The sequence below is a fragment of the Pararge aegeria genome, chromosome 16, assembly GCF_905163445.1.
Source record: "Pararge aegeria chromosome 16, ilParAegt1.1, whole genome shotgun sequence".
NCBI lineage: Eukaryota > Metazoa > Arthropoda > Insecta > Lepidoptera > Nymphalidae > Pararge > Pararge aegeria.
The window spans coordinates 9,055,656-9,068,881 of NC_053195.1; the positions used below are offsets into that span (position 1 = coordinate 9,055,656).

Sequence of the window (13,226 nt, forward strand, 5' to 3'; positions counted from 1 at the left end):
TAGTTTTTGTGTCTAGATTTTAAAAGAGACCGAGTTTTTTCTATGGATTTCCATTTTCACTGACAAAACCGCTGTTTAAAATGTATTCTGTCTTATGTTGTATTGAATTAGCGTGGTGGTTCTCTGTTTAGTAGGAATATAATTAACCGCAATTTTACGGCTGTATTTAATATTGCCCCGGTGCAATCTAAGGGTGAGCAAACTGGACAACTTGCCTCAAGCAGCACTTTTAGCTGAAACTCATGTGTAAAACTTCATACGTTTTAAATACTAGAAACGCAGCCTGTAAACGCAGTGTTTGTGGGATGCGTCTAGTAAAAAATATGCATAATAATTATATGTTAACGAGTTTTAGTATGATAATCAATCCCAAATGGCAAATGTCAAATTTTGAGTATTACTTGGAAGAATGATAGATCCGGGGCTGCGCTTGCAATGTGTCGTAGGTCTTGGTTTATTGCATTTGTTACACATTGAACCCTGCGCTGTTCAAAAATTTATTCTGTCTTATGTTGTGCTTCCTGGAATTTTGGGGTTGAAGACATTTTTGACAATGACGTGATTCAGTAAATGCCGTGTGTACTGCACTGTTCCAGTATTACTGCGAGATAGTATTAACATAGATTTTTATATATATCTTTCGTAGTTCAGTATTATGTATGTTAGTCGAAGGAAGATATATAAAATTAAGGTGTTTCACTCACTGTTGAACACTGGCCCTATATCTTATACAATGAGGGATTTAAATTAGAGGAGTATAAGACCAGCCGCCAATTCCAATATGGCACTTACATGTTGGTGGTCTTAATACTCACAGTAACTCTTAGATAAAGGATTTAATGACCGATTAATTAAGATGTTCCCTAAGACACGGATGAAGGTTAAATAATAAATTCGAGCGGTAGGCCTATCCAGTTACTACCCAGTAGTAAAGTTGCCTAACCAACGCATCGATTTCTTCGCTCTCCTACAACTCTCCAGCCTTTAAGATCTTTGTTTTTTTTTAGGTACCTTGTCGGACCTATCAGATGTTAAGCCTCGTGTGCCAGTAATTAAACCAGCAACAACGTTCTTTAGACCAGAACACAGTAATCTATCTGCTTAGCGATAGAAATAATCATTACAGCTTGTATTACTTTCCCGGATGAGCTCAACAAAAAGATCTCCTACTATATCGATTCCACACTCTTTGTGCGAACAGCGTTTAATACGCTTTAACTGCATAAAAAATAGGTTGTGTACCGAGACCATAAATTAATATCGCCGCTTTAATAGATTGTTAGTTAATCTGTGTCGACATAGATTCGATTTATTAAAACTCCTTTTATAGAGATAGTAAATGACACGGTAAACAAGCTCGTAAATACAATAACTAAGGATATCCTTAATGAATTATTGTGAGGGCTTTGTTTAATACTTTTTAACCCGACTGTTAATACTAACTCTTTAAATGTAGACGAATGTTGCGTTATGAATCTACAAATAGTATTCGTCCGGACTGCACTCAATAGTGAACAACGGGATCATCCATTTATCACGTAATCGTTGAAAGGAGCTGGAGGGCAGGAGGTTTTTAAAAAATCATAAAATTTTACCAGAAGTAAGGCGGTGTATTGAGATATCATTAGTATTTCCTTATTCGCTAAACGCGCGATTTCTAAAACGAAAAGTGGCGTGTGAGTTTGTGCTTAATTTTATTGAATTATTTTTTTTAGATTTTCCACTGTGTAGGACTACGACTTCACTTTCGGAGGGGTGAGTTCGATTTAAAAATATTAGAATATTATGGAATTGCTATGTTTGTGTGTATTATATGTATTTTTACGATGTCCTTCTGAACTACTTATTTAACTTGCTTAAAAAGTTGTCATGCTCGTTGCGTTTCGCGGCAATCTATGACAAACAATATATACAAAAACAAAATTTCATACATTATCCTTCTTATTTATTATACGTGGCATAACGTCAGAATAATTACGCAGTGTTTTTTGTTAAACCTTTACTGACAGTAACTTTCAAATGCCAAAACGTAACTGCGTAACTACTCCAACATTACACACCTTCTGTCAATAGGGTGTTTAGGTTCATTTACTTTTAAAGAAATTACTAAAGTTACTGAACATATTAGTAGAGTAACTGCTACCGAGCTACTGTGTACGAGCTATATATTTGCAAAATTTAATCAAGCTTAGATTTGTTTGACGACTAGTACCTACTTAAGAACCATAGTTAAGATGTTTTACGCGAGTACTGCTCTCAGTTGCTTTTGCAGATAAATAAGTGTCCTATTTAAGAAAGTAAGTCTTCCCCAAAAGTAATTTGCATTCTAGAGACAGTGCAGTGTTTTAAGCAAACAAAGCTAACAAACAAACTAACAAACAGACGCACTAACGCATTTATAATATTTCTTTATGGATGAATAATGAAATTAATAGACCCTCGTACTTAATTAAATCGAGCGAAGGAAGTGGGCTGGTCACTTCTCGGGCGAGGTTTTTATACAATGTTTTTTGCAGCGTACAACCTTGAAACGCTGTCCGGTCACATTCACTCGCGGAAATTGTTACATATTAAATTGTATTGTGGTATTTAAAAAAGTACCTACTGTGCGTATAGTCTTTTTTGTCGATCGGCAAGTTATTTTTAGTTTGGATTGTTAATTGTTTCTTACCTTTTGAGCAGAGACGTAGGAATGTTCTTTAGGAGTACACAGATTCTATTCCTGTTAATGTTATGAAAGTGGATGTTGACGACATTTAGAATGGAGATAGGTACATTTTACCCCGAGAAATGCAAAAGTTCTCGCAGGAACCGAATTTTAGTATTATAAACGAGACGTGTTTTAAAGTTCAATGTGTTTAAAAAAAACTAAATCAGAATTGACGGAGATCCGGAATTGATAGCGAGGCAAAAAAATAAAGTGAAGGATATTCTTAGACGGCCGATTGGCGCAGTGGGCAGCTACCTTGCTTGCTGAGCCCAAGGCTGTGGGTTCGATTCCCGCAACTGGAATATATTTGTGTGATGAACATGAATGTTTTTCAGTGTCTAGATCTATATGTATATTATTATTATTTATGTATATTACTCATAAAAATCTTCATCAGTCATCACTCATCTTATTACCCATAACACAAGCTACGCTTACTTTGCGTTTAGGTGGCGATGTGTGTATTTTCGTAGTATATTTATCTATTTATTTACCTTTTCCTAAGTTAAAATACGACCTATTAATATTCCAATCATTTATATAGTTCCACCTGTCACGTTATATGTCTGTCTTTAATATCTCGCAAGTTAAATTTAGCTAACATCCCGATATCCGATTAAGCGGTTTTCATGCGACATATTTATATGGAACAATTTAAGTTTTGTTTTGTTAATTGATGCCATGTATTAAATTAATCAAGAGCCTTTATAGAAAATACGAATTTACTCAAACCTAAAATAATAAAAAATTTCGTTTGCACAGCAAAAGCAACTTAAAATAATATAAAAGTATAAGTAACTTAATCCTTTTTCACACTCTACTTATATCAAGAGGTGAAACCGAGGGACAGAGAAGGTTGGAGAGGGCTACATCGACGTAAACTTAGCTCTTAAGTTAAAAAAGAGACTGACCTAACTAAATATGGTATCTTCCAATTTTTCTACAGTACTACGAAAAAAATAAAAAATAGGGGTAAATATAAGGTATTTTGTAACACGTCTCTGGTGTGTCGAGGAACTCACGTTTTGTGTTTGTTTTCTCCATTTTACCCTCATATTTCAACCTATTTATTTTCTTATTTTCAGCTAAGATAAAAGATAAAATATCTGAGATTTTTCATTGTTTTTTTCGTAGAATAGGCTTCACATGTTTACTTAAAGAAGTCTTTCTTAATGAATAATCCTGTGTCATCGTCAATAAATTATCTAAGTTTTCACGAGCGTAGGAAATCCATACTAATATTATAAACTTTATATATATAATAATTTTCGTCTCAGCTTGTCCACCGATCTTGATGAAATTAAGCCGCTTATTAATTAGAGATATCTCGCATTCTGGTTACAGACTGATAGATTTAGGTTGATACTATTAATACCTCGTGGGATTCCAAAAACCAAAATAAAAGCACTAAGCCAAAAGTCGCAGCCATCAGCTAGTAAGAATAAAATGGGAAAATGGTACATAGTAATATCTTCATCATCATCATCATAAACGAATAATTTTTTTTTTTTAATCTATATTTGGTACTAAGGGACTTATTAAACAAATAAATAAAAAATACACCCCACGGTTGGCTGGCTGTCACGAATATTATACTAAACATAATCGTTGGTAACAGGAAATGTCAACAACTTTTATTTTTGTCGTGAAAATTAGGTCCCCGACTGATGATGGGCTCTCATGCACGTCATTTTGCTTGTTCACACTGTATCCGCATTTTCTTACTAATTAAAGAAATTAAAACAAATTAATTTTTAACAAACAAATAAATAATAATATACAAAATTTTGATATAATTATTCCGTTAGATGCTTTCAATTAGTACTTATTGTATTGGTGTTATACATAAAACCAATGAAAAAATGCTTCATTGATAGTCTATAACAGTCCACTGATGGACTGAAGTACTCTCTCAACGGGAAGTTTGCTCATTATCGAAACCTTCCCGCCTTCCCGCGAGTGTCGTACGTACGTATGACATCCGCGGGAAGATCAGCGGTAGTGACTATTCTGATCTGCCATCACCACACGCACACAGAATAAGCGCTTAATTTGATTGAATTATACAATGTTTAGAAAGAATAGGTAAGTAAATATTTTTAAGTGAGATTTTCATTCATTCTATTCTCATATTCATCAAAAACAACTCACGTCACCCGTGCGTATTAGACCGGTTAGCTATGTACATTGAGTGCGTGGGCTGGCACCGTTATTCAAGTTCAAGACATGTATGTTTACGTTCTGACGTAATATGGTGAGTGCCTTTAGCATTCAGAAATCACCAAGATTATCTCGCCCCATCACAGCAAATTATCATAAGATGTTAACGAACTGCATCATCCTAGCGCCTATAAGTTCACATTTTTCTAATTAGGAACAAGAAAAAATGCTTTGAAAATTCACTTATTGACTCTTAAACATCCTACCAACTATCATCCTACATAGAGTGCTGAAAATTTGAATGGAGGATATGCAGATTTGAAGGATCATGTATAAATGCGTAATTTAATTGAATTACCTGTGCAATAAGAATTCAGAAATCTGATTTAATTTTCCAGTTTACTGTTTTAAAATTCATTTCATTAGTAGGTTTTCGGAATATAAATGTATCTATCCTATGTCGTTTTTAATTTGTTAAGACACCAATAAATTGTAGAAGATATATAGAAAATCGTAAAAAAATCCTTTTATCATTATTAGCACGAAGGGATACAACGAAATTGCTTTTTTGATCTCAGTACCATATGAAGCGTGTTTTTTTGAGATATAAAGTAGCCTATGTCACTTAGATCTCTTATAGTTAATGTGATAGAACTTCAGTACATTTTAAGTTAAGAAATTTATATTATATCCTTTAACAGTGAAGGAAAACATCGTGAGGAAACTTGCATGCCTGAGTTCTCCATAATGTCCTCAAATTGCTGGTGAAGTCTACGAATACGCGTTTGTCCACCAGCGTGATGGATTATGGCTATAATGTTGGGGAACACACAACAAGGATCCTTTTAGTGATAATAAATAACTGTTTATATAGGAACACGTTTACATTAAGTATTAGTTTTACATTGCCGTTAGTAGCTTTAAGGTTTCGAAGTTGAGATCCAGTATTTATGTAAGATATGTTATTCATCGTTCCTGTTTAGTCTCCAAGTGGTTAAATGAAGACAATAAATAAGATGATACATAGTTTTCAGACTCAAAACTAGCTTGTAATCTGTAATCTTATATCGCGCACACTGCGCCTAATTTTTTTTCTGATGCACGAAGATTGTACAAATTGCAATAAGCGTTTTAAAGGCGCTTCTTGAAATCATATTTAAGCCTTTCGATTCGTACTTTGTGATATAATCCGTACCTACGTACACTTACGTGGGCAACATTGACACTAGGATTAGAATATCTTATATAAGACTTTATAGATAAGCGTTACAATGATGAATAATGATATTCATCATTGTAACCGTAGTACTAAATCAGAGGGTTAAGTTTGCATGACGAAATTGTACAAGTTATCAAAAATTCTAAGCGGACAGGGTTGCGGGCAACCGCTAGCAATAAAATAACCATTCTGCGAATACAATCTAAAATTACTTTAACAGCTGCGTTAATTTTTTCTTCCCCTGTAAATATATTGGACGAAATAAAAATAAACCTGGATTGTAAAGTTCAGTGACCGACCTATTTAAGGGAATAGCTGTTTGCTTATTTCATAAAAGGAAAACAATACGAAAGAAAGTGCGAATTAGGTTCTGGAAATTTGAAAAGGTAAGGGATGCTAATTTAATTAAGATTAATTGAATTATAATGGAAAGGGATAGCTGGGTTATTTAAAATTATTCGTGTAAAAAGCAGAATAAAATAAGCATTGGATTTCTACAATATTGTATAGTAGTTGATAAACTAATTTATTGAAAGAGTGTGTTCCTTAAATTTTAATGAGGTGTGTGTGTTTGTTTTGTTGATAGTGAGATCTCGCATAATAGCGGGCGATGATAGAGTTATGCTTGGAGTATCTCTACGTGATCAAATGAGGAGATCCGTCGAAGAGCTAGAGTTAACGAAATCGCTCAACGAGTTGCTAAGTGAAGTTGCGATGGGTGGGTGGGTTGATATTATGATTATGATATGAGGATGACTAGCAATATTTCACATACAAAGGTATTGAATAATGTTAAAAAAGTACTACAGTGGGTTTGAAATAATAGAATAGCTATTCTACTACCCAAAATACTCAAAATAATTAAGACTTTTTTAAAAAAGGTTTTGATTTTCCTCACTAGTGAGCTTAAAAATATACAGTAACATATTCATTCAATGGCCTTATGTATAAATGCCTGACATCTCGAAAGAAGGTCCTCTTCCGTTGGACCTAAAAGGATTTTGGCTTCTGTAAGTAAGTAAACAAAAGTAATTGAACACTTAAATGTTTATCAATGAAATGAAATTCATAAAAATGAGCAAAACTATTTATTGCGTACAAAAAATAATCACGAATTTTACACCATGCTGGTTTAATCTTATATTCAAAGTAGCCATTAACCTATTAAATAATTTCTGTTGATCTACAGAACTATCCAAACTTTGAACCCTGTTTACACATATGAATAAATCTATAATGTTATGAACCCTCACTTCATGTAAGTGTGTCTAAAGGTTTATATGTGTAAACATATAAACGAGAACCAACTGAAGCTCATAACTTGTCTAATTTACTGTGTTAAACCAATATGAATTTCTCGAAAAGCCTTAGTAATCTTGCGTAATGTTTCGACTTGACAGATTCAAAGTATAGACCTTTTGTATACAGTTTCTTCCATACATAATTCGTTACCAAATCTTGTAAATTACAAATTCATGATAGACTGGAGTCTCATTTTTCAAAAATGAATGCCAGATTCGGAATACGGGATTTCGAAGATTCCTGGGTAAGACAAAATATTGTATTCGGTTAGTTTTTCTGTCATAACAAAAATTCAGTACCAGTCTGGAATTAAGAACAAAGTAAGTTCAGTTCTTTAAGTTGAAACCTCTGTGTCTCTAATACCTTAGGCTATTACTATATGCCAATGTAATAACATGAGATTCTGTTGGTGGTGCTTTGAATAAATAAATAAATAAATTACCCGGCTAAGTTTGCTGTGGTCTCTTCTTAGACCAGGGCGCGTTTGGAACCATCGTAGCTTTAGGATTAAGGTGGCGAACGAAGTTTTCACCATTTCCTCACAATTATTATGTAAACATATATGCGTGAATTCTTCATACGCCTGTGGTATAAATATTTGCATGAAAACGTTGCTCTACCCCTAGGTAGGTAGCAACTCTAGTATTCCATAGTCTAAAAAAACTTTCAGCTTTCCCGGAATTTTTCTCTTTTCAGACTAACAAGGTAAATAGCATTATAACCTGTGATGGTATCCTAAAATTTCAACTTCAATACTTGTTTATAACCTTAACCTGTAACTCATCAGCTAATCAACAGCTAATTACAGTAGCTAGTAGTATCGTCAAGTTAAATATGTGTAAAATTTTCCGTTACTAGTTAATTTTAGCTTCTATTCTTATAATAATACCTTAATATAATTATTGAAGTGAACGGTCCTTATTCGAACCAAGGTAAGCTCGGAGGTACTTAATTGTTAACTTAGTTATGGTATTAATATCTAACGCTGTAAGGTTTAATTTAGTAGATGGCGATTTTGGCCGATCAAGCCTACTACCCTTGCAGTGATTTTCTTTCCTACTATGAACAACCAACGCCCATAGTTCCTAACGTCACAAAGGTATTTGTGATAATGTTTACAAGTTCAACTAGTATAAAAGGTGGAGTTATCGGGGTATATGCATCAGTTAGTTTCGGAACTAATAACAACACAGACCACAATGTTCAAGCTGGTGGTGTTGTCTGTCGTGCTCGCCGTGGCGACCGCTAGCCCTAGCGGTATTTGGGGTGCTGGCTTGGCCGCTCCCCTCGCCGCTGGCTGGGGTGCACCCTGGGCCCATGCTGGACTCGGCCACGCTCCGTTGGCCGTAGCCGCACCCATCGCTGCCGTGGCTGGTCCCGTCGGCGCATACAACTACAGAGGCCCGCTCTCTCTTGCCCCTGGTCAACCCGCCAACATCCTTGCTGCTGATGGCAGGCCCCTGGACACCCTAAGCGTAAACTTAGACCGCGCAGTACACTACACCGCCAAGGCAGTCGACGGCCACGGACACTGGCTGAAGAAGAGGTCTGTTGTGGCCGCTCCTTGGGCGGCTGCTCATTTGGCTGCTGCTCCCGTTGTAGGAGCCTGGGGTCACTCTGCTAGCTGGGTCGCTCCCGCCCCCGTCGCCGTCGCTGCCGCTGCTCCTTGGGGTCTCGCACACGGTGCACGTTTAGCTGCTCCTTGGGGTCTTGGACACGGCGCTCATGTTGGACACCTTTGGTGAAGCACAACAGTCTAGGACCATATTAATTAAGACAATAATATAAAGAGAGTTACCTACTTACAGCTTTGTTTTATTGATTCGTCTTTATTTAAATACCACAACTTCTTTTTAAATATTGGATAGCAGCAATATTTTCTTTGCGGAATTCCATGATATGTTATAAAAATTAAGCTCAATTTGCTGTAATCCGCTAAAAACAGAAGAATCTGTCTGTTGCGGATGGTCCGGTGCCGAAGCAAAACGTGGGTAGAGGGAAAATTACCGCAGATATGTTTGGTGTGGAGTATAAAGATTGAAGAAATTACAACTTACACCATACAGATTCTCCTGCATTCGCGGAGTATAGTAAATTAACCAGCTACCAAAACATAGAAGTTCTTGTGTCTGATTCTTGTGTTATGATTAACGGTTAGAATAGAATAGAAAAGAAAAAAAACTTTATTGATTGAAACCTTATTGTAACCTTACTTATGAAAATTATGCTTAATTTGCTATACTCCGCGAAAACCAGGAGAATCTGTATGGTCTTATTTATAATTTCTTCAATCCTTATACTCCACACTAAATAGATCTTCGGCAATGTACCCTCTACGCACGTTTCTTTCCGAAACCGGAGGATCCATATAAGATGTTGACTTTACAGTGAATAATTGTTGACTTAACAATTATTCATATTAAAAGCGATTAAGTTGTTGACAACCAAACAGATCTTCAGCAATGATACATTGCCAAAGATCTGTTCTGGTGTGGAGTATAAGGATCGAAGAAATTATAAATAAGACCATACAGATTCTCCTGGTTTTCGCGGAGTATAGCAAATTAAGTATATACATATACTCATATGTATGATTTATCTGTATATTATGTAGTAATAGTATACATAATGTATATCAATTCTTTATTTTTAAATTGAATGTTGCACTATCCCGTTTTCAGTACTAAACATGCTTCATCAACCAAAGGTTGTCTGGAGGAGTTCGCTTCAAGCGATAAAGCCGCCTTTGCGCATATATATTTACTTACCTTTTGTTATCTATCAAAAACCTCTTCACTTTAGTACTGGTTCTCGAACATTCAGTCAGTTACTTCACTCAGTTTAGCGGTTGCCATTAATTATTCTACCTCTAACGTTCCAAACGTTTACCATAAAAGTTTGTGAGCAAGCAACATTACGCCAGTGTGGTTTTTGGGACAATGCACTGCATGCATTGGCTGAATTAGGGTTCTGGATGTTCTTAATTCTGTGCCCAGAAGTTTTTTCTTATGTGTCTTTTATTACTTCGGCAACCACGCTCTACAGACCGGAGTACAGAAATGCTCCTTGGTGGCAGGAATAAGCGTGGCAATAATAACTTATCTATTGTCAATAAAGTCATCGTAACTCCGATACTAAATCAGCCACAAGGTCGATTGTTTGTAATCGGGCTCTAATTTGGTAATCTAGCGTACTGCCTACCAGATCGGCGGATTCTTGATTATGGAAATTGCTATATATTCGCTCCGGTTATTCATCAACTAAGTGCAAAAAATATTACTCTAATCAAAAAATATTTAACATAAACCAATATGCATATTTTTCCTTATACAATCTAGCAAAGTTATTTGGTTAGCAGGTACCTACTTACGCAATTTAATTTTAACTTAAACTTCTAAAATATTATAATTAAATTATAGTCCAATAACGCATCTTATGCCCGTTTTCACTAATCCTAGGAATCACCTTAATCTGATGCCTAGTGATTTAGACAATATGCCCGTTTTCAGTAACGACGGACCAAGCAATGCCTAATTAAGTTACGCCTAATCAGAGAAGATTCCTAGGCATACATTTTCCTTTCACCAATCGATTTTCACTTGGCAACTCGTATAACCTAACTTGTCTATTAATATTAAATGTGTGGGTGAATACATATTTTTCACGTGTTAAGTGTCAGTTTACGAGTCCCCTAAACTTTACGATCCGACGAATCGGTGTCGTAACTTTAGATGACGCCTAACGTGGTTGACCATCACATTAGAGTACGAGAAACGTTTGTTTCTCCAAGAATCCGATTAAGGCTATTCCTAGGTTTAGTGAAAATGGGCAATAGTTTCGTGCTTTAGGTAAATATCTATCTATCCGCTATATTTACTGCTAAGAGTAGATTAATGAAACAAAATGGAAGGGTAACTCTCTTTATTATGTATATTATTTCATTATTCTGAAGATCCTGGTACTAGTTTTGTTGTGATTTACCAAATGTTTCCGAAACGACCGCCAACTGCCAATGCTACAGGAGCCAAAGGAGCTGGGCCAACCCATGAGCGACCCAAGGTTAAGGGGGCAGCTACAATGGACGTTGCCGCCAAAGGTCCTGCAGCCAAAGATCCGGCACCCAACGAACCAGCGCCAAATTGGCCACCAGCCAAGTTAGCAGCAACAATCGATCTCTTTTGCAACCTACGGCCATTACCCTCAAGAGCCCTTGCGGTGTAATGAACAGCCCGATCCAGATTTACACTGAGGGTATCCAAGGGCCTGCCATCAGCAGCCAGAATGTTAGCAGGTTGGCCGGGGGCAAGGGACAGCGGACCCCTGTAGTTATGTGCGCCGATGGGTGCGACTGGTCCTGCTGGTGCGATGTAGGGACTGAAGACAGGTGAACCGAAGGGAGCGGCGAATCCTGCAGCCACGGGTGTAGCCCAGGGTGTTGCGAAGCCACCGCCCCACAGAGCTTGGGGGCTACCGGCCGCCACGGCGAGTACTACAAACAACACCACCAGCTTGAACATTGTGGTCTGTGTTGCTATTAGTTCCGGAACTAACTGATGCATGTACCCCGATAACTGTACCTTTTATATAAAAAGCGTTATTTCGATTTCTTTTGTAAAGCAATAAACTTTTATTTAAGTGACAGTGTATTTATAAAATCAACGTTCTAAGAAAAAAAAAAAACAGTGTGGGAGAAACGCTTCGCAATTAAGCAATATTAAACTTTACTTCTCTCAAATCTAAACCTACTCTGAATAATCAGTAAAAGCTCACTGAATGATTGCCTGAAAAACCATTCACTTTTTTGCTGTCTTTACGCCTAATTAGACATTTATTAGGTAAGAATTGATGGAAAATTTTGTATGTTAATGCAGTTGGGGGAGGATTTAACGATCATTTTTATTACACATTAAGTGATTATAATATGCATACAACCAGAACAAAACAGAACTGACCATTTAAAGTAAGCACTATCCGAGGCTTGGGGTTAAATAGCTCAATTTCTATAGCTCCGGGCTGGTACAGTCCTACACTGATTGTTACGGCTGTTGTTAACTCTGAAACGGCTGGACCGTTTTAAGACGTGATGATTTCAAAAATAGTAAAATAGGCTTGAAAATCTGTCCATACAGGACTAGAGACCTACTACTGATAGACTTACCAGTATGAGGTCTCTAGTCCTACTACTACTACTACTCTAGTTACGTTTTGTAGACACTAAAATCTGCATTGCTGTAGAACATAAAATATCACTAAAAGCGTTTTTTTAACAATAGGTAACCCAAACTATTTAAAAAAAAAACGCTTACATCGTGTATAATTTATATAGATAGCCGCTAATTTCATAATAGCAAAACCCAATACTAAACATTTTTTTTGGTCGATCAGGGAATCGAAACCGGAGCCTCTTGATGCGGAGTCAATCAAGCGAAACACTAGACCAACGAGACATATCTATATCAATAAAAAAACATATCTGTATGAAAAAGGAGTAACCTACTTCATTTGAGTGCAATTAAATGTCAAATAAAAAGTTAACAAGTAGCTGTCATATGCTCTATTAACCGTAATGTTAAGTGATTCGAAACAAATTAAGTCACGTACGAAAATATTGTCACATTTTTTTCGATAATACTACGAAATTTATAGGTTTAAAAAAAATTGTTTATATCAAGTAGGCCTACTTTATCAGCACAATTGAATGTCGAAACGGCATAACTCAATAATTTATTGCGAGTTCGAGTGTAATTTTCAGGATTACCGGGTAAAAAGTGAATTATATCCAGGTTAAAATCACAAATTTATTCAAATCGGTGTAAGCGTTTAGCTGGAAAAAAG

General features: G+C 36.1%; 2 protein-coding genes across 2 annotated transcripts; one reads left to right on the plus strand and one right to left on the minus strand.

Annotated features, from left to right (window-relative positions):
• The first annotated feature begins 8,548 nt into the window (after positions 1-8,548).
• On the plus strand, positions 8,549-9,196 carry LOC120630542. Its single transcript, XM_039899795.1, has one exon. The coding sequence runs from the start codon at positions 8,549-8,551 to the stop codon at positions 9,134-9,136; it is 588 nt and encodes a 195-aa protein (XP_039755729.1). The 3' UTR covers positions 9,137-9,196.
• Positions 9,197-11,368: 2,172 nt separating this feature from the next.
• On the minus strand, positions 11,369-11,950 carry LOC120630627. Its single transcript, XM_039899892.1, has one exon. It carries the CDS (start codon positions 11,948-11,950, stop codon positions 11,369-11,371), a length of 582 nt encoding a protein of 193 aa, XP_039755826.1.
• Between the last annotated feature and the right edge of the window lie 1,276 nt (positions 11,951-13,226).

Bases quoted from the DNA above. Each gene is read 5' to 3' on its own strand.
- LOC120630542 (XM_039899795.1), top strand. From the start codon at position 8,549: ATGCATCAGTTAGTTTCGGAACTAATAACAACACAGACCACAATGTTC.
- LOC120630627 (XM_039899892.1), bottom strand. From the start codon at position 11,950: ATGCATCAGTTAGTTCCGGAACTAATAGCAACACAGACCACAATGTTC.